The sequence below is a fragment of the Alternaria viburni genome (genome assembly GCF_023758015.1).
Source record: "Alternaria viburni strain BMP 2772 chromosome Unknown scaffold_9, whole genome shotgun sequence".
Taxonomy (NCBI): Eukaryota; Fungi; Ascomycota; class Dothideomycetes; order Pleosporales; family Pleosporaceae; genus Alternaria; species Alternaria viburni.
Genome location: NW_026055778.1, coordinates 478,345 through 499,012, shown reverse-complemented (window position 1 = coordinate 499,012; position 20,668 = coordinate 478,345). Strand labels below are relative to the sequence as shown.

Genomic DNA, 20,668 nt, shown 5'->3' with positions numbered 1-20,668 from the left:
CAGTGTGAAACCTGTCACTCTCATACTTTCGCTCGTTCCTTTTTCTTCCCTTCAGCTAGTGCATATCAGTCGGTGAGAGGCCTCCTCTGACAACTGGTGGGGTGAGCGACAAGGCTACGTCCGTGTGAATTGAGCTGGTCTGAATCACGTAAACACCACACGCGTTTGCAGTTCCATCGCCCCTCACTCCTTCTCCAGGTTCTCCGCTAGGTACAAATTAATGTTTATTATTTGGTTCCCCCCATTCAAGGTACCCAAGAAACTCTACATCGCTCAGTCTAGACGCACACTCGAAAGCAACCCTTCAAGGTGGAGGTTTACCCGTCAACTAGCCTTACGACTATTACAACAGGACACTTGCGATGGCTCCAACTGGCATTCATCGCGATCATGAAGTGATTGATTTGCTCTCCGATAGTGAGACGGAGGACGAGGGTCTCGCAAGAGACGAATTGGAGGCTTTCGACGCACGATCTGCAGCAGAATTCGCTCTCGACTTCCCGGATCTGGATGACCCTATCGCAGAGTTCCGCGCAGAATTCCAGGCAAATGACCGTCAAGTGATCGATTTGACCGACATTCCAGACATTGACGTTCCGCCGTCTGACGCTGTCGTGGCAGAAGACGACAGACCACCGCCAGAGGGACGAGCTCCTGATTGGGGTGAGGACATCGCATTGGTCACCGAAGCTGCCTGTTTGCAGATGGTTGTGAGCGTGCTGCCGGACATCTCGGTCGATTACGTCCTCAGATTGATCCAAGAAAAGATGACAGACACCACACGAACAAGCGCACAATGCGAGCATTTCCTCACGGAGTTATTGGAAGGCGAGCCATATCCAAAAGAGTCAGACGACGCGAAGAATAAGAAGAGAAAGAGGGATAACGAAGCCGAGGGTGAGTTAAGCACCTACGAGAAGGGCGAGCGTGATCCCGAGATCGGCGGTTATGAACATGACGCGTAAGTACAATCCCTTCACGGACACAGCCCTATGAGCTTTATGGTTCAGTGATTTCTTAAAGTGTCAAGAGTCGAGGTTGATTGGCAGCCATCATTCCAGGTGGATCGTGAAGCGAGCGTTTCATTACACCTGGAACCATGGAACGACTGTCGTGGACATTGCACTTCGCCTATGGGCCAGCGCAACAACAGCAACACCAACAACAATTCTGTAGTCATCCGCTACATTTTCTTACCCACCTTCAACGCCTTCGCGTCGTCTTTATACCTTCCCACCCCTTTCATTCGTGGTACTAACGATACTTTCCACAGAACAGAGCTACTCAAAGACGAATTTCTCACTGTACCCGTGCGGCATATCACGGCCGTTCTCAAACAGCAGAAGACTCTTTACAAGGCCTACGGTGTCATTGAACAACAAGTGCGCAACTACGGACAAATTGCCAGGACATATTCGAAGATAAACAAATCACGCATCAAGCGCGGTATTGAACTCCAGTTGATTGAGCAAGGCAGTCAGATACCCAAGGAGTTGCACGCAGCGAAGAAGAAGAGCGAAGCTGAAGCTGGTAAGTGGGATGTCGTGACCATGACCTTCCAGGAGATCAATACTTCGAACCCTGTGTCTGAGAACAGCGAAGATCGTTTGGTCTCCCTCATCTGCTCCCTACTGACAGATTACAGCCAAACGCCAAAAGGTCAAAGACGAGGAAAAGGCGGAAGAAGACAACTTAAAACGAGCGGAAATGAACAATGAAATGGGTGAATGCGCATGTTGCTTCAACGACGTTCCTCTCAACCGCATGATAAGTTGCAACGGAGACACTACCCACTTCTACTGCGTAGACTGTCCTCGTCAACAGATCGAGACGCAGATGGGTCAATCTCGATGCAGACCCAAGTGTTTCGGAGTCGACGACTGCAATGGAACGTTCACCCGGCGACAGTTGCAACAGGTTCTGAGCGACAAGACGTTCGAGCGACTCGAGCACATGCAACAAAGAGAGGACTTGGAAGCGGCAGGTCTGGACTTCCTCTCGGAGTGCCCTTTCTGCGACTTCAAAATGGAATGTCTACCGGTTGAGGTTGACAAGGAGTTCCGCTGTCAAAACCCCAAATGTAGCAAGACGAGTTGTCGCCTTTGCGAAAAGGAGTCTCACATCCCACTCAGCTGCGAAGAGTTCAAGAAGGATGGTCAAATTACCCTGCGACACATCGTCGAAGAAGCGATGTCGGCAGCCTTGATACGACACTGCAACAAATGTAAACATCCTTTCGTCAAGGAACTTGGCTGCAACAAGATGACATGCACGCACTGCAGGAATGTGCAATGGTAAGTCACCAGCCCAAGAGATTCCGATATCAGCTGACAAAAGCCTAGCTACGTCTGCTCCAAGAACGTGACAGACTATAACCATTTCGGCGAGTCTCGTGCAGGCAAATGTCCACTACACGAAAACGTCGAAGACCGTCACGAACAGGAGGTCAAGCGCGCAGCTGATGAGGCCATGGCCAAGGTCCGAGTCGATAACCCAGGCCTTTCAGATGCAGACTTGATGGTCAAGGTCTCAGATCGAGTCAAGCAAGCAGAAGATGCACGGAAAGGTCGAGCAGGCATAGAAGCGCAAGCCTTCCCTTACCACATGGTTGGAGAGCAGCTCAGGCGAGCCCCCATGGTGCCCCCAGTAGCTGCGCCGCCGGCTCACCTCAATGGAATAGCAGCAAATGTCGCCCCAGCAGATCGGTACGTCCACCCTCATCCAGTCATCCCGGCCATGCCAGCCTTTCCAGCTATGCCAGCCTTTCCAGCCTTTCCAGCCATGCCTGCTATGCCTGCCATGCCTGCCATGCCTACCATGCCTGTGTTTGGATACCCCGTCCAACCATTCCCATTCTATCAACATCTCTATCCTGCTCGGCCCGTTCAGCCCGTTCAGCCTATGGGTTTCTACGGAGCCATTCCACAGCAGCCATATCAGCCATACATTCAACGTCCGATCCCAATGATCGCGCCATGTCCAAGATGTCACTTTTTTCATCCGTCTAACCAATATTGCTAGACCTCGGTTGTTCAATGCCCTCTGGGCCATGCTCCCACCCAACCCCCTCCCGCAATTCGGCATCGGAAGGGGACAAGTCAACGGACCAGGCCAACCAGCCCGCCTTCCCGAAGCCAATAGAGTTGATGATCGGATTAATGAACGGGTTCGCCAGCGCAATGCTCGACCGGAATGGGGCGGCCCTCATCGAATTGCCAACGGCGAACAGGCGCAGCGCGATGCTCGCGAGGCTTTCCGCTTCCTGGACAACGTTGGACTTGGCCAGGATCAGCAGCAGATAGCCGTGCGTCAGAATTTAAGAGCTAGACAGCAGGAGCTTGCAGCAGAGCGCGCGCGGTTGGCTGCAGCGCGACAAACCCTTGATGACGACGCGAGAGCCATGCGTCATAACGTGGCAGCTAGGCGACATGGAATCGAAGCAGAGCGCGCGCGGTTGGGTGTGGGGCAACAGAATCTTGAGGCTCTGCTTGAGGCTCGGCGGGTAGCGGCAGCTGCGATGGTAGCTGATAGGCGACGGCGTCGTGGTATGGCGCCCCAGGCTCCTCACAGATAGCGTGTTTTCGTTTGATGGGATTCATTCTATAGCATAGCATGGAGGTGGCATGGTGATCCAGGTATCTGCCTCTATCGACGTTGAGGCGGGACCATAAAACGCAACTTACTCGCGATAGAAATTCTGAAGGTCTATGTAGTAAGCCGACTTATCTTTGATGTAGAGAATATCTTGAATTCCGTCTTCGTAGCACACCTCGCTTTCACGAAATATAACAGCTTGCATTGACTCTTTACCAGAGGCAGGGAACATTCCATACTCAGTAGAGCATTGTAGTAATCAAATTCGAGTTGTTCAACCATCTACTGTCAAAAACTCGAGAAGCTCGATGGTATACTGTCTTCTGGGCTCTCAAACTTTGCCCTGCCCTCTTCTATCCAGTTCTCAAACCTGAAAACACCGGCCTGCACACTACGTATCGGCGTAACCTTGGCCCCACCCAAATCCCTTCCTTCCTTCTCTCTTATTATCCCCAACTCAAACGCCTCCTCATCAAACACATCCCTATCTCTAAACAGCGCGCCCCTCCCCGTCTTCTGCAAACTAGGCTGGACCGGCTGCCAGACTTGCGGGTGTCCAATCGGCGGATCGATATCGCCCTCATCCTTGAGTTCCATACTAACATTGAAAGTGCAACCCTCAGGCAGAGGCTCCAGCCTAGACGTCCGCATCTCTAGCTGCAGGAACGCCGCGCGAAACTGCTCACTGATATTAACATCCACACCGGTATCCAACGGCTTCGTCTTCTTCCTCTTTACAGTCCCATCATTGTTGTATTCTATTTCCTTTTCCTCTTCCTTTTGCTTCCCCTTCCCCTTCGTCTCCGGCGGTATAGGCCCTCCCTCAAACCCAATATCCAACATACGATCCCGCCGTTCCACTACAGGGAACTCGCTCACGTCGAACATGTAGCGTTCCATTATCTTGGCGCTACCTGAGCCTTCGTCGTATTCATCGTAGGTGAATATGACGATGCCGATTCTGGAGACGACGCCCTTGAGGAGCTCTTCGCGCACGGCGGTTATGGCGTCGGTGATCCATTCGCAGACCAGGGGGTGCCGCGATTGGTAGACGATGGCGTTGTGGAAGCGGGAGCGGGCGAAGGAGGTGGTGGGGTAGATTTCGCGGTGGTGGAGGAGCGTGTGCGTGTAGGCGGTTAGGAAGGTGGTGAAGTGGTTGAGGGTTTCGAGGTAGGTTACTGGCATCGTTGCGGTGGGTGTGTGACGTGTGGTAGTAGGGGTGTAATCGTTCTATTCGCAGAAGGGGTATGTATGCGCCTCAGGTACGAGATAGTGTTGTGCACTTTGAGTAGCGGATTGTAGTCATGACGCAGACGCGTCTCGTCGCGTGAAAGCCGCTAGCGTGTCGATGGATAACGGTCACGGCTCTGGTAGGGTTGCTGATCGGTATGGCAGACGTGGTGCGTATGCTGTGTCGAGTGCCCCTGGCATTGTTGAGGATAACAACGTGTCAGCAAGGGGAGGGTCGGGGGGAGGCGAAGGTGTAGGTAATAGTCGCGTTTCCACCGACCGGGAACTGGGAAGAGGCATCGTCGTCACCGCCTGTCGGGCAATTGGCCACCTCCCCTTCATTATAGCCCAGCTGCCATACTCCACCTTACTTCTGTATTAGAATCTGCCCTCTGTACCCATCTGCTACCCATATGCAGTCGTCGCGGCTTATTGCTTCACTTATAGCCTCCGCTTAGCCACCCCACCACCCAGAGATTCACGGAGCTGCCCCGCATCTCCGAGCGCGTTCTTTTTCCTCGCGCTCAATCACCCAGCAGCACCCATCAACAAACGCGTCAACGCCCGATCCTTCTACCTCGCCAGCCGTTTTGGGGAGCGCTAGACGTGCCGACTAGCTCTATACGCGCATGCCCCACGTTGACCATGGAGGACCAACTAGTCCAGCTGCTATCAGCAACCCAAACCGCCCAGGAGGACACGCGCAAACACGCTGAGCAGCAGCTGCTCTCCCTCTACGGCCACCAGGAGCTCCCCCTCGGCCTCATTGGCATCGCCTGCCATGACAGCGTGCCGCTCAACATCCGCCAGGCCGCCGTCCTGTACCTGAAGAACATTGTGCTGGCGGGATGGAGTTCCAGCCTCGACGAGTGGAAAGGGCAGGCGCTCGTCTCGGAAGAGAACAAGGCTGTATTACGGCAGCAGCTGCTCAACCTCGCTACCCAGGACGGGCTCGACCGCAAGCTCAAGGCCGCCGCTGGCCTCGTCGTGAGCAAGATCGCAAGCGCCGACTATCCCATCGAATGGCCAGATCTCCTCGACAACCTCCTCGCACTGATACCGAATGCGAACGAAGGCCAGCTACATGGCGCTCTCAGGGTCCTCGGCGAGCTGGTGGAGGACTGCTTCAACGAGACGACCTTCTTCCAGGTCGCGCCCCAGATGATCAAGGTCCTGTTCAATGTGGCCACCAGCGAGCAAACAAAGCCGACGCTGAGGGCCTTGGCTGTGAAAGTCTTCCATGGCTGCTTCGACATTCTCGAGATGGTGCTGGAGGACCACAAGACTATGGTGAAGAGCTTCGCGGATGAGATACTCAAGGAGTGGATTCCCTTCTTCGTCAATGTCCTCAACAACAGGCTACCCGATCCGCCGTCAATCGACGAGGAGGACTCGGATGCGCCCAATGCCCTGCTCTACAAGGGACAGATCGCGCTCAAGCTACAGTCAGTCAAGGTAGGTCGTGTCAAGATCTGAACACCCTGGAGGCTACATCGACGTTGGGTCACTCACTTTGCATGTTTTCATCTTGATGTAGTCTCCAAGCCTGTTCAATTTCTTCATTCGAGGTGTTCCCGATACTAACAGCTCGCAGGTCCTTATGCGCATACGGTCCGTTTTCCCCGCTATCCTCTCGCCGCAAAGCATCGTCCTGTTCCAGGCAACCTGGCAGGAGCTATCCCTGCTGGAACCCGCATACTCTCTCATGTACATAAAAGAGGATCGTCAAAGCAGGCTAGAGGATGCCGACGGCCTGCCGTACACGCTAGACTTCCTGATCCTGGAGGAGCTGGACTTTATGCAGGCGTGTCTTCGTGCACCCCCGGTCCGCGCGCAACTCGAACAGGAACTCCAAAACCAGACACCCGACAACTCATGGGTCACCCAGGTTATGAAGCTGGCCGTGGCCTACGCGCAAATCACCACAGAAGAAGAGGGCCTGTGGGATGTGGATGTGAACATTTTCTTGAGCGAGGAGACAAGCGTAACCGCGAACTACACGCCCCGCACAGCCTGTGGTGACCTCGTCATCAAGCTTGGCGAGTGGCTGCAAGAGCCTACTGTCAACGGCTTGTTGACCTACACGAGAGCGCTCTACTCCGAGTCTGAGAGCTGGAAAGCTAAAGAAGCGGCGCTTTACGTGCTGAACCAACTGTTGAGCGATTTCCAGGACGTGGACAAGCAAATCAGCCCAGATGCTGCAAGCGGCTATGTGGACTTCATCCGGTATGCCATGCAGCAGCCCGACGCTTTCCTGAGAGCACGCGGTTACCTTGTCGCTGGAAGTTTGACAAGGACAGCTGGAGATGCTCTACAACAGCTCGGCACATCCTTCCTCGAGGCATCTCTACAGGCCATTCCATCTGACGAGTCCGACGTTGTCCAAGTGTCATGTATTCGCGCTCTGCAACACTATCTTCAAGCGCTTCCACCTGCGACCACACAGCCCATGCAAGCACCTATCATCATGGCCATCAGCAATTACCTGGCTGCACAAGACATGTCAGAGCTCAGCGACAGTGAAGATCTTATGGTCACTCTGGTCGAAACACTCCGAGACGCCATACTTATTGATACGCGGATATGCATCACAGACAATGGTCTCGACACACTCTTCCGAATTGCTAGTCATCAAGCTAACAACTTCCAACTCACCATGCTAGTCACCGAGGCCTTTGAAGAGGTGACGGAGACTATTGCGCGAATGGGCGGTGATGCGTACGTTCAATTGTGCGCAAGGGTGCTTCCATCACTTATGGGCGCCTTTGATGTTGGAAGCTTAACGGAGGAGAATGCTTTATGCAACTTTGCTGCTGATCTTCTGGCTGTCATGGCTGAGCATGGACCAGAGCCGCTCCCTGCTGGCTTTGTCGCTACAACCATGCCAAAGCTCACAAGAGTCCTGCTAGGCTCTGCCGATGAGGAGCTGCTGAAGTCCGCTACGACTGCCGTAAAGAACATCATCTCGCACGACCATCAACAGCTCTTCGAATGGCGGGATGACACCGGAAAAGCAGGTCTTGAGGTAACTCTCATCATCGTCTCACGTCTGTTGTCTTCATGCAGCGACCATGCTGCTGGCGAAGTCGGTGCGCTTGCCGCAGAGGTAGTAGAGAAGGCCGGCCACGAACGACTTGGACCTTACCTAGAGCAACTCCTACGAAGTGTCGCTGTCCGCCTAGGCCAAGCAACACAAGCACAGTTCATCCAAAGTCTGACGCTCGTATTCGCGCGTCTAAGCTTGAACCATGCCTCGGAGGTGGTAGACTTCCTGGCTGGCCAGGACATCGAGGGCCAAAACGGCCTCCAGGTTGTGCTAGCCAAGTGGCTCGAAAACTCGATCAACTTCGCCGGCTACGACGAGATCCGACAAAAGTACGTACGAACCTCCCCGGAAATCGAGCAGTTCTCTTACGAACGGAGAAAGCCTGTTGGAAGGCTTGAGATCGTTCGGAATAAGTTGAACTCCCCCTTCCTCCTTTTTTGTTTACTCGATGACTGTGCATAATTGCTGACTTGATTTGTAGTGTCATCGCTCTTTCGAAGCTGTATGATTTGAAGGACCCTCGTCTTGTGCAGGTCCAAGTGCAGGGTGATCTGATACCGAATACCGATGGCCGCATCATGACCAGGAGTCGCGCGAAAGCTAGTAAGTCCTCTCTTTCCACGTCTACCTCCCTGTCTTTGCCACTGAACGCAGTGATTGTCATGTTGTGGAGCAAATTTGTAGGCCATAGTGTCGTTGTCGCGAACCAGTGCGATAAACTCCTCTTACGCCCATCCACAAACTGACACACGAATTCAGATCCTGACAAGTATACCATAGTACCCGCACCCCTCAAGATCCTCAAAGTCCTCGTCGTCGAACTCCAATCCGCCTCTGGCGCACCTCTCGACGCACAAGCAGCTGCTGAGCTCGCCGAAGAAGAGTCCGATGACGGTGAATGGGAGGACGAGGCGAACCCTTTCATGGACCTTGGCAGTGGCTTCAGCAAAGAGCAGCTCATGGCTTTTGCTGCGGAAGAGCCGGGTGGTGGCCGTCAGCGCGACGATGAGACGCAGGGTTTCCTGGTGGATTTCTTCAAGCGCGCGGCGACTACTCAGGGTTTTGCGGAGGAGTTTGGACAGCTTACGGAGGAAGAACAGCAGAGGTTGAGGGATAGTGCTGCGTAGGGGGTGGATTCATGTGGGAGTTGTCCGGAGGATGGATCAGTTTTCTCGTTACTGTGCGTGTTCGACATGAGATACCATACTGTCGGGGCTAATAGATAGCTGAGTTGGATGAAGGATCACGATCGATACATGATAGTATGAAAAGTCACGCTTAGTAGCGGCTGGCTATACGTAGCTATAGCGAATTTCATCAGGTATACATTTCAGCAACGAAGTTCCTTGGGCGGTAATTCGAGGTCGTCTGCAAAGACTACTCAGTGGCGCCGATGCGGCTAAGATATGTGACAAGGGGAGTGCGGCCACAAACACCCAGCATTTCGTTTGCGTAGGAACAGTCCCGGATATAGCCAATGTACCTAGATATATCTCGTCACATGACATACTCGCTTGTCATTCAGAAGGATGGCAACCGACCAACTGCGGCGCATAGCCACCAATCGGTACGTCCTTTCGGCAAGGACCAGCACTCGACCCTCTTCGACTGCAGTTCTGGTCATCTACCACCATAATCGCTACGACTGCTATGCCGAAACCGCCCAGTATGAACGAAAAAGCTACAGACGTCGCTCCCCCTCCCGAACATGACCGACCATCCGACCCACCACCATACTCCCTCTTTACCCGTAGCGAAAAACAATGGATAGTCTTCCTCGTCGCATACGCGGGACTCTTCTCCCCTCTCAGCAGCTTCATCTACTATCCCGCACTATTCAACATCGCCGAGGATCTCAACATCACACTCACCATGGCCAATCTGTCGATCACAACCTACATGCTTGTATCCGGGATAGCGCCTTCCCTGTTGGGTGATATGGCGGATACCATGGGCCGCCGACCGCTGTTTCTGTTTGCTATTCTTACGTATACGGTTGCTAATGTGGGGTTGGCGGTTCAGAGGAGTTATCCCGCATTGCTTGTGTTGAGGATGGTGCAGAGTGCGGGGAGTAGTGGTGGGTTTATGGGAATTCCTTCATGTCAAGGCGCTTGCTGATGTGAAGGATCTTTAGGCACGATTTCATTCGGCTACGCTGTTGTTAGTGATATTGCTACACCTGCTGAGCGAGGTGGGTATATTGGGGCAGTTCTACTGGGGTATGCTACAACCACATTACGAACGCGACGGTCTTCCTAACTACGATGACCTAGTCCGAATGTAGCGCCCAGCCTCGGTCCCGTTTTGGGTGGCATACTCGTCCAATACGCCGGATGGCCTTGGATCTTCTGGACGCTTGCGATACTATCCAGCGTTAACTTCTTCATACTCGCCATTACGCTCCCAGAAACCGCTCGCAAGATCGTTGGAAACGGTTCGATCATGCCCACACGCCTTTTGAACAAGTCATACTTGACGCAAGTAAAGCTCAACTCAAAGAAGTCGTCAGTAACGAGCTCCGAGAGTGAGATCGATGGTCAGCCGATGCGAATGCCCAGTCTCAAGCCCTGCTTCAAAGCACTCTGGCAGAAAGAGAACGCACTAATCATGCTAATCAACAGACTGTTCTACATAACTTTAAGAAGAGGTAGTAAGCGCGATTAAAGCAGCTGCAAACAGAATAAAAAGCGTAAGTATAGCAATTATAAGTTATATAGCTAAAACGTAGTAAAGATTTAAATTAATTTAAGTTATATATTTAACTATAGTAGCTAAAGAGCTAAGAGAAAAAAAGCTAATTAAAAGTATAGTTGTAAAAGTATAGTAGCAAAAAGTATACTTTAAAAAAACTTTATTTAGTCTAAGAAAAGTATTATTAAATATATTCTAATAAAGTAAAAAATATATAAAGCTAAAGTATATAAAAGATTTCTATAAAACTACTTAAGAAAGCTAGTAAGTATTATAAGTATATACGTATGTATATATATATAGTTACTAATTATATATAGAGAGATACTAGCCTATATAAGTAGTAGATTTTATAAATCTAAACGCTAAGACTATTAAAAGGTAAAAAAACGTAGGTATAAACTATAAGAGGTAGTTACGTAAAATATTAAATAAAAACGTTATTAAGTTATTTAGTAAGTTTATTAAAGACCTTAGCGTATAAAGTATATATATATATATATACGTATACGTATACGTATATATATATAAAATAGTTTATAGCTAATAGTATATATATAAAAAGTACTAATATATTTATTAATAAGTAGCTTAAGAAGCTAAAAAACCTAAGAAACTAAGTACTAATTAAGAAGAATAAAAGAAATAAGAAGTCTAAGAAGAATAAGAAGAAAATAAAAAAAGTCTATAAAAATTAAGTAGTAGTAATAAGAGTATAAAATAAGTTAGAGCTATACTTACGTATCTTATAAGTACTTATAAAATGCGTAGTATAATATATTAGTTAAGTATTATATTAGTATAAGTATTTATATATATATAGTAAAGTAGTAGGTAGTAATAGTAATAGTATTATAATATTACTAGTAATAGTATTTCTATAAGAGTAGCTAAATATAAAGCTATATTTAGTATATTAGTATATATATATATAATATAATATAATACGTATAGTATAGAGTAATTACGTAGTACGTAAAGTAGTGCGTAAAGTAAACGTATAGTAGGCGTATAGTAAGTAAGTATAAGTATAAGTATAAATATATTATAAAGGTACTAGCTAAGTAGCTACCTAAGGTAGTAGGCGCCTAAGGCGCTGCGTAGCTTTAGCAGGCTTAAGAGCTACGTTAAGCAGGCGTACGCAGGTAGGTTGTTCTAACTTAGACTAGAGGGTCTAGGTCGAGAGCCCTCTACATAACTTACTGCTGTGTTTAAGCATTGCTGTCAACTCTCTTCATAACAATTTACGGCTTCGAGAAATTGTATGCTAGTTTAATATACATTCCGTTCGGAGTCGGCTGCGCCTTAGCTTCTTACACGTGCGGTATGAGTTATGTGGCACATGCATAGAGACTGTTGGCTTATAAGGACTAGGTTATATAATGAACTGGGAGTATCGTAGAGTGGCTTCTAGTTCGGGCTTCTCGATCGATCGAACGCGCGGCGATGATCTTGTTGACTTTCCTATCGAGAAGGCTCGCTTGCGGGCTACGTACTTTTACATGAGCGTTGCTGCGGTGACGACTATCGGGTACGGATGGGCTTTGGATAAACGTACGGTAAGATTGTCATCAAACACGTCGCTCAAATCTGATAGTACTAAAACCTCTCTAGCACTTTGCGGTGCCTCTGGTTCTGCAATTCTTCATCGGCGCCTCCATCACGGGAGTGTTCAACGTACGTATGTCATCAAGCGTATCAGAAGAGTCTTCTAATAATTCAGGCTTGCGGTACTTTACTTGTGGATGTCAACCCGGTGCGCCCTGCAACAGCTAGTGCGGCTGCCAATCTGTTCCGTTGCATTCTCGCGGCCGCAGCTCTGGCAGCTTTGGACGCCATCATCTCGAAGTTGGGAACAGGATGGACGTTCACCTTCTTAGCAGGGCTCACTCTATTTTCAGTACCTATGGCGTTTCTAATACAGCATTCTGGAAAGAATTGGAGACGGGAACGTCGAATTCAACCATTGAGGTGTTGAAATTATGCAGACAGCATGATGTAAATATCGATTCGGCGCTGCTCTACACCGATAATATACTCCCAGATTGGTTTCTCCAGACACCAGTTGACCTGGCCAAGCCTTCTCGTCCTTGACATACCGTTTCGGCCAATTCGTCTTGCACCTGGGTCCTTGAAGGCTCTTCTCCCGCTGCATATGGTGCATACTTATCGACAAGATAGCACATATCCCTATACGCCCTACATCGCCGTCAGTAAACCTCTTACTCAGCATTCCTAAGTCAAACTTACATCTCCCTCTCCTCACACCCCGGATGATGCGCCGAACGAACAACATTCATCTTAACACAATACAACCGATTGCGATCGTCAAACTCTTCCACCGGTTCATCCACGCCCATAATCCGAAGATACTCTTCCTTGTACTCTGCCTTCTTCGCGAACTCATATCTTTCGTAACGCCACATACCAAGGTCCATTTCATGATGCGCATAATACGCACCAGCGTCGAAAATGTAGATATTGCCGTTCGAGACATCTGTAGCGACGTTGCCTTCCCATAGATCTCCATGAATTAGTGATGGCTTGATCTGGCGGCCGTTTTCTTCGAGCGCACCGAGGAGACGGGGGATTACATGGCTTAGGACGCGGGCGGAGATTGCTTCGTGCTCGGGCCATGGGTCGTTCTCTTTTTTCTCGATCGAGAGAGCGGTGCGGAGGAGATTCGTGAAGAAATTGGGCCAGCTTGGGTCCCAGGATATTTCCTGTGCGAAGCGGCCGTGGCAGGTTGGGATGGGGAAACCGAACATTCCTGTTGGCGATTGACTGGATTTATGCAATTGCGCGAGTTTGGCGCAGAAGAGGGTAGGTTCTGGCAGGGTATTCGTCATGTCGATGAAGTCGCATAGGAAGAAGTACGTCTCTGGCGCTTCGAGTTTGAATTTGCCCCAGGTATGGGGTTTGGGGACGAAGTCTGGCGAAATGTCGTAGATTGAGGTCATGGAGTTGTACTCGCCTTCCATCATTACCCGACCGGCTTCATCGGTGGCGATCTTGAGGAAGTATTTCTTCTCGACGCCGTCTGGGAGGAGGACGATCAGGCAGGCAGTGACGGTCCAGTCGGAGAAGCCATGGCGGTTAGATGAGAGGACTTTGCTACCTTCAGGTAGAGCTATGGAACATATCAGTAAGAACTAGTTAATGTTTGGTAGTCTGCCTACCCCGAAGTACAGCTTCATCGATACGAAAGTCGCCTTTGCTATCGTCACTCCCGTCTCCTTCCTTTGCAATTGAATGTACGGCTCCTGACATATCGACTTCCGACAAGGACACGACAACGAGTTTGAGCAAGCGAGAAACTCTCGAGATAACACGATATTCACACTCTGGGTTACTGTGTTACATATGATATCATCGCAGTGAACTGGTAGTGAATCCTCCTCACTCCAAGCACACGACACCTGATAACAAACTCAACTACGCCTCATACGCCGCACGACAACCGCGTTATGACCACATTTCGAGACCAGCTTTTCTTTATGCACATATTGATACCCATTACCTGGTAAGATATGAGTGTCATAACAGCAATGACTATACCTCAATCATGAGCATTACTTGCCACACTGGCCATCAAACACACACCTTACATTTCAAAATACTCAGAAACTCCGAAGACCACCTTCAAAAGCACATCACCAACCCTACGAATCCCTTGCCCTGTCGTGTAACCACACCTCTCCCCCTTGCATCGCTATCAATCTCCATCCGGTTAGTTCAATACAATACATTCATCACATAAGCCGGGAATGCAGCCTCGTCCTTTACCCCGCTCGCATGTGACGACTGAAATAGAAACAAACAATCGGCGCGCTAGAAGGGTGTTCGCATGCGCAGTGCATGCAGTTCACGGCACAGGAATAGCAAAGATAGTACCTGATAAGGGACGATCTGTGACGCATAGTAAGCCTGTACAATGGAGGGGTTGTTTGGTATGGACAAAGGACTATTTTGACAGTGCCTTGCGGCAGGGTGATGGGAATGGAATGGGTGTTGGAGGGGTAGTGGATGCATGGAGGGGTGGTGTTGCGGGCGCTTATGCGCAGTGAGGGATTGGTGACGCTGGCGAGGGCACGTGGGAGTTGGAAGGGATATCGCTGTCCTGGTCTGGCGGGAGGTTGCGCTTCGGATCGAGATTGTTTTGGTGTTGCTACGTTGGCCGTGGGGGTACTTCGCGGTGTACCCGCCAGGTTGACAGTCGTCCTTGGAACTCACGTCTGCGACTTTGGGGTTACATCATACCTGCTTGTCATCTGCCCATAGACTGGCGGCTAGTGTTTCTCAGTGCAAGTGCCGCTGAAGAAATAATGCGCGTATGCACACGCCTATCCGAGTCTGCCTCCCAGCGCGCATTTCTCCGGCATTTCTCAAAAGAACCCCAATCACGCAGAGGGTACAGCGCTTAATCCTCCATTTCGCAGCCCGAAGCCACCCACCAGCAAACCAAAAGGCGCAGCTGACCACACCCACGATGCATATAGCCAGATCGCTCATTCGTCAATGTAACGAGAACAGAACGCCAGAGGGAGCGGTATAGACGTGGCATGTCTCTGGCTCAAACTTTTCGACCCCTCCACACCCCTCACCGTGAATGTACTGTACCACACAAGCGACTCATCGGCCAGCTCCGATCATGGTAGCCAGAAACTTGCCAACAGCCGCGATCTCGATGCTCGCACGGCATGAATGATCTCGCATTGACCGATGTATGACGATGGACGATCTTGTGACCACGCGTCCATCTACCCGCCATTACGATTCCCATGTTCCGCTCCGGCACCGTGACGCGGTAGGTGAAAAGAAAATCTTGGAAGTAGACGAAACAGTGACATAGGCAAAGGCGGTTCACGCGGAGTGGCAGCGGGGTACAAAAGTGGATAAGCAGGAGGGGGAGAGGAACTGGACGGGTGGGTCTAGGCGGGGTTTAGTCTGGCATTCGTCATATGCCGCGGCTTGCCTGATGTACTCGCTTCGCTTGCTGCTTGGGTGTGCTTGGGTGCGAAGGGACGTGGAATAGGGGACCGGTTCATGCACGATGGCACCGGCCACGTGTTTTGAAACACCGTAGTCGCTCGCCGATGGGCATGGCCTGTGTGTGTATATGTCACGCTTCTGCATGAACTGCTGGTAGGTTTGACGATAGCGATAGTGTAGGCATCAGGTGTTCTGCGAGGCATGCACATGCACCCCGGATTCGCATTTTCGCGACCCATTGCATTGACGCGATTGGGACATTCAGGCAAAGTGCTCGCCCATGGTGATGTGATGGGCTTGCCTGTTTAGCGGAATGATGTCGTATAGTTGCGACGGAACGCGATCCGGCGCGACGGAGAAAGGTCCAGAAGCAGACATGTTTGCTGGGACGCAAAGGTCATCTGGAAAGCGATCGCATGTGCTACGCCGGAGTAGAACAATGCTATTCGTTCGTTGGAGCGATTCGCACAAACGATCCAAGTACCACACTCATTCAGCCGTGGAAAGCACTGAGCACAAAAGAAGGAAGATGCGATGCCGCACCCAATCAACACGGCGCACCCCAACAGCGCTCACTCAGCTCGTGACACCCACCAAAACCGAAAAGCTAAATGACGGTAACTTAGCAGAGACTGTCGTGGAAGCCGATAGCCCTGGTTCTAGCCAACAGATCCCGTGGAACCCTTCCTGCCCCAACCTCGCGTCTTTTGTCATACACGGAGTACTAGCCACCCACCATCCTTCCCTTCCATCCGAGCCTCCCGACGACGGGCAGTGTCTCTGTGCCTGTCGATCCCAAAACGCAGAATGATGCCAATCCTGCAACTCTATCAAAACTGTTGCCTAATCACCCCATGTCAGGGTGTGCCCTTGCGCAACGTTGACTCGTGTTATAACCGGGGATCAAGGCAGAGTGTGCCTATCAAAGGAGTTCCCGTGCCCAGGGATAACGCGACGCCTCTTAATCTTGAAATGGGAAGGGACGCGTGCGCTAAGCTTCGGGATGGGGTGGCATGGAACTTTATGAAGGCGAGGCAGGGAAGGAGGCTGATAACGTTGAGCCGCATATGTGGCCGCTATTAAGGGGTGGTTTACTGTGTTGTGATGGCCGCAAAAAACCCTGGATGGAGGGACGGTAGGTAGATTCGCTGTAATGTCATCGTTGCATGCGATGCGCGCGAGCTGTAGGTACTGTGCGACGGCCATCCCAAAGCCCTGGGCCTTACCACCCACAACGCAGTCGTAAATAGCACTTTGTGCACTCATGTCTAACCCAACCATTCCTCCACGCAAACGTGAGCCATACCCTATTTCTTTTCCCGGCACGGATCGATATCAAGATAGCAAACCGCTGTCGTTCCACTCTACCAATCTAGAGGGCCAGCGCCAGGCGGCACGAACTCATCTGCAGGCCGTCGGATTGGATAGGTGGCAATCCTTCCCGCCTTCACACGCCACGTTCAAGGCCATGGGGGTCGCGGAAAAAGCAAACATCATGACCTTGCCTCTTTGACGCAACCTGCAGCAGGCTTCCATGCACAGCGCTTCTTCTATGGTAAGGCTGAGGACAGCCCGAAACAGCCAATGAAGTTGGCCATGTGCATGCGCAAGCGCCCGTTGGCTGCAACAAGGCACCATCGTGCGTGATGATTCACTAAAAGGACTGTGATGAGTCTGCGACTCACAGTGCGACAGCGCCTCCTGGGAGCCTAGGAACGTGGCAACCCAGGCAGAAGAGGGTGTGTGAAAGCATGTGAAATTCAGGTGTTGCAGACGCAAAAGCATGTGTCGAGACTGATCTGAGGTGTTCGATAGGGTTACTTGTGTCTCAGATTGCCCATGTGTGGCTGGCATGCAGGGGTCGCGGCTTTTGGAGATCGCCGCCGTTGGAAACTTTGATAATGACTGTGTAGGAGAATGCGACGCATGCGGGTTTGATAGGCGGACAGGGCTTGTGAGTCACGAAAGAAGCAGTTGCACGAGGACATGGGAAGTAGATGGTTCGATAATAAGTAATAAAATTTGTAGATAGCAATAGAGTGGTAAGTGGGTATAGCTAGTTTTGACCGTGAGGTACCGATCTTTCTGATAGAGATGTTCCGTAGAGAATCTCTCAAATCTAGTGGACTAACCCAGAAGACAAAGTGTAGTGGTATCCCAGTACCCCCAGAGTAACAACCTGAACACCATGCGTGCCCGAAACCCAAACAGCAAATAACGATAGTAGGCTAGAAAAACAATACAAGAGTAAGAAGGGGGATATCATAGTAGAAAGCAGACTTTTTCCTGTGACCCGCCCAATGCGTGAGAAAACCCGGTAGTGTTGTACATTGTTGTGAACGTGCAAAGCGAATAAGATGCAGCAAGATTAACAATTACGAAATGCAAGAAAGGGTATCTCGCGGTAACATCAAATAATGCGCAAAGCAATGACGGTAAGGGAAAGGGTATACCGAGACAGAAAACGCCAGCGCCAAAGCGTCGAGGTATGAAAGGTAGGAGATCCTAAGCAGATGGGTATCGTAGGATGTCCTCGCAGTTGGCATCGAAGCGCATGGACCAGAGACGCATTCCAGTCATGAGCTTCTCGGTCTTCTCTAGTTCTCGGTCGCGACCGAAGATGGATTCGACAAACTCCTTGCCGCTGTTCTTGCCCATGGAAACGGGCTTCTCTTTGCCGCTCTCCTTCTTAGCGGCCTTCCACATGTAGTCCTCGCAGACCTTGAGGAGCTTGGCGAAGCGGACCCAGAGGCGTTCGCCACTCTCGAGGAAGTCTTCGACCATTTCGTGGTTCTCCTTCTTGCGGATCTTGGGCATGGTCTCGTCGGCCCTCTTGACTTTGCCGGCGAGTTGGATGAGCAGGAGCCAGAGCTCGCCTGCCATCTCGGCGAGGGGGGTTGCGGGGCCGTAGTGGAAGACAGTCCAGTCGTAGATCCACTTGCCGAGGGAGTTGGCGTCGAAGACGGATCCTAGGAGCATGATGGGTTCTTCTGTGGGGTCCCAGTTCTTGTACGAGTAGCCGGCGGGAATGCCGGCGCGGCGCGCATCTTCTTCAGTCGCCTTTGGGCTGGTCTTGGGGGCAGCTGCTGGGGCGGGCTTCTTGGGTGAGGCGGCCGGCTGTCGGCTGGTTGCTGCGGAGGCGCGTCGTGGACGGCTGCTGGCCTTTGGCTCTGGATCATAAATAGGGACCTGATCGTAGTAATATTGATCAGCATCCCTCCCGTACATGTCGTGGCGCGCATACTGTTCGTATGGCGGTGGTGGATAGTCGTAGACGTCGTAATCGCGCTCGTAGCCGTATCCTTGGTCGTCGAAGACAACTTTGGTGTAGACGTGACGTGCCGACTGCGACGGTCGACGCTTCCTCTCGCGATTGCTGCGCTTGAGAGGCGGGACGTCTGTGTCGCGGCGTTGCCGACTTGGAATATTGTAACCGAAATAACTTACATATTCAGGGGTGCCTCTCGGCGTCGCGTATGTGCGCGGGTCTGCAGCGCCATACTGAGGCATGGCCCCTCCACGAGGTGTGGGTGCGTACGAGTAGTTGGACGGTACGGCGTGCGATGCCCGTCGAGAGTGGGCCGCAACCTTGGGACTCGCTCGTGGGGTCGCCATCTGGGGCGCGTGTCGCGGCGAGTAGTAGGCGTTACCGGGACCGGGCGACATGGGCGGTGTCGTGCGGAAGTGGTCGTAGGGCATGTTGTAGCCCGGGGGTGGCGTGGGATACTGTTGTGCGTACATGTTGGTGGATATGTCGCTGTGCGGCTCAATGGATGGCGGCGGTGAGGTTCGTGAGCGGGATCGATGGGGAAGGAGCCCAGGCCGGTGCCTGCTTCACCTTGGGATGTGCAAACCGAAGGCGGGTCTTCGTGGGCGTTGGTAGTGGGCGGATGTGAATGGGGGTGCAGCGACGGAGGAGAGAGAAAGGGAAATCCGGGTCTGTCTACTGCACATTGGGTGTAGGATCGTTTAGTTGCTAGAGGGTGCCAGAAGGATCCAGGGTGGAGGATCCTAATCGAGTGTAGACGTTGACGTCTGGTGCTTGGTAATATGTGGTGATGATGCTCGAGTGCGCAAACGAGGAAGCGACGGCGGGCTGCGCCTGCTTTTGAGACGAGCCTCTTTCGCTCTTTCCGCGCGCGGACCACTGTGGATGCCCATCCACCCTAACGCCGCCCCCTGTCGGCGCCATGCATGCACTACCACAGCCCAAGGGACCCCGGCTGTTAGCAGTCCCTCATCTACGGGTCAGATTGACCATGGCACCATGCTGTGCCTCCTGCCCATATTGCCCACGAGTATTCTGGGAAGCTAGCCCCGAACCCTACACTGTCCAAGCCGCTCTCTGACTCTTCTCTCGCACTCGACGGGACGCCTTCTACAGTGTGTATGCATGTATGAGTTTCTCTCCCGTTGATGCCTAACGAGCATTGCGCCCAGCCTGTTTTATATTTGTTCTGTTTTGGGTGTGTAATATTGGAAACATCATGTTGCTCGCTATATACCCATAATCCTGGACACCCTCAGAGATGCCCCTTCGAGCGTGGCTAGCGTAAGCAGCGCAACTCTGTACCTCCCTTCATTTGCTGTCCTACATGTCGTGCAGCATCGTCTTCGATCCAGCTGTCACCGTTTTCAGCGTGTTTCGTTTGCTGCCGAACGCTCTTCAAACGGCCCTCCTTGCAGCCAACAAAGCTCCACCACACCCTTTCACCCTCCAGATGCGTCGTTGGGCAGGACTCGCGGCTCGCTGCAGCGCGGATGCAAAAACACGGCCCATTCTGCCTGTGCTTCTCTGGCTGCGAGCACCTGCTGGCACCGGCGCAGCTCCTCCCACATGGTCGTCGTACGCAGCCAATCCTGCCGTGACCGACCAGCTACCGAGCGACATATAGCTCGAGTTGATCTCCAGACACCTACCCAGCGTCGCCTTCAGCTCGCGACCATTTCCTAAACGTACCCATTGGTAAACTACCTTTTGCCTAGTACCAACGCTACATGGACCATCGTCGCGGCACACGGCTGGTAGGTTTTGGCTGGAGTCCTTCCCTCCGAAACAGCGGAAGGTCCACCATTCAACGTCGTCCCGCGTCGCTTGGGGCCGATTATCACTGC

The 20,668-nt window shown here is 51.6% G+C and overlaps 6 protein-coding genes across 6 annotated transcripts; 3 read left to right on the top strand and 3 right to left on the bottom strand.

Moving 5' to 3' along the window:
• Positions 1 to 362: 362 nt before the first annotated feature.
• Positions 363 to 3,574, top strand: J4E79_005066 (uncharacterized protein; the record flags this gene model as incomplete). Its single annotated transcript, XM_049353944.1, has 5 exons — positions 363 to 961; positions 1,274 to 1,530; positions 1,646 to 2,294; positions 2,343 to 2,705; positions 3,022 to 3,574. The coding sequence occupies 5 exons, from the start codon at positions 363 to 365 to the stop codon at positions 3,572 to 3,574; spliced, it is 2,421 nt and encodes an 806-aa protein (XP_049211564.1).
• A 308-nt stretch (positions 3,575 to 3,882) lies between these two features.
• J4E79_005065 (uncharacterized protein) lies at positions 3,883 to 4,779 on the bottom strand (the record flags this gene model as incomplete). Its single annotated transcript, XM_049353943.1, has 1 exon — positions 3,883 to 4,779. The coding sequence occupies one exon, from the start codon at positions 4,777 to 4,779 to the stop codon at positions 3,883 to 3,885; it is 897 nt and encodes a 298-aa protein (XP_049211563.1).
• Positions 4,780 to 5,469: 690 nt separating this feature from the next.
• On the top strand, positions 5,470 to 8,997 carry J4E79_005064 (uncharacterized protein; the record flags this gene model as incomplete). The annotated part of the gene is made up of 4 exons (XM_049353942.1): positions 5,470 to 6,279; positions 6,419 to 8,199; positions 8,352 to 8,473; positions 8,630 to 8,997. 4 exons carry the CDS (start codon positions 5,470 to 5,472, stop codon positions 8,995 to 8,997), a joined length of 3,081 nt encoding a protein of 1,026 aa, XP_049211562.1.
• Positions 8,998 to 9,538: 541 nt separating this feature from the next.
• J4E79_005063 (uncharacterized protein) lies at positions 9,539 to 10,534 on the top strand (the record flags this gene model as incomplete). The annotated part of the gene is made up of 2 exons (XM_049353941.1): positions 9,539 to 9,753; positions 10,144 to 10,534. 2 exons carry the CDS (start codon positions 9,539 to 9,541, stop codon positions 10,532 to 10,534), a joined length of 606 nt encoding a protein of 201 aa, XP_049211561.1.
• Positions 10,535 to 12,807: 2,273 nt separating this feature from the next.
• Positions 12,808 to 13,831, bottom strand: J4E79_005062 (uncharacterized protein; the record flags this gene model as incomplete). Its single annotated transcript, XM_049353940.1, has 2 exons — positions 12,808 to 13,691; positions 13,741 to 13,831. 2 exons carry the CDS (start codon positions 13,829 to 13,831, stop codon positions 12,808 to 12,810), a joined length of 975 nt encoding a protein of 324 aa, XP_049211560.1.
• Positions 13,832 to 18,058: 4,227 nt separating this feature from the next.
• J4E79_005061 (uncharacterized protein) lies at positions 18,059 to 19,294 on the bottom strand (the record flags this gene model as incomplete). Its single annotated transcript, XM_049353939.1, has 1 exon — positions 18,059 to 19,294. One exon carries the CDS (start codon positions 19,292 to 19,294, stop codon positions 18,059 to 18,061), a length of 1,236 nt encoding a protein of 411 aa, XP_049211559.1.
• Positions 19,295 to 20,668: the final 1,374 nt, after the last annotated feature.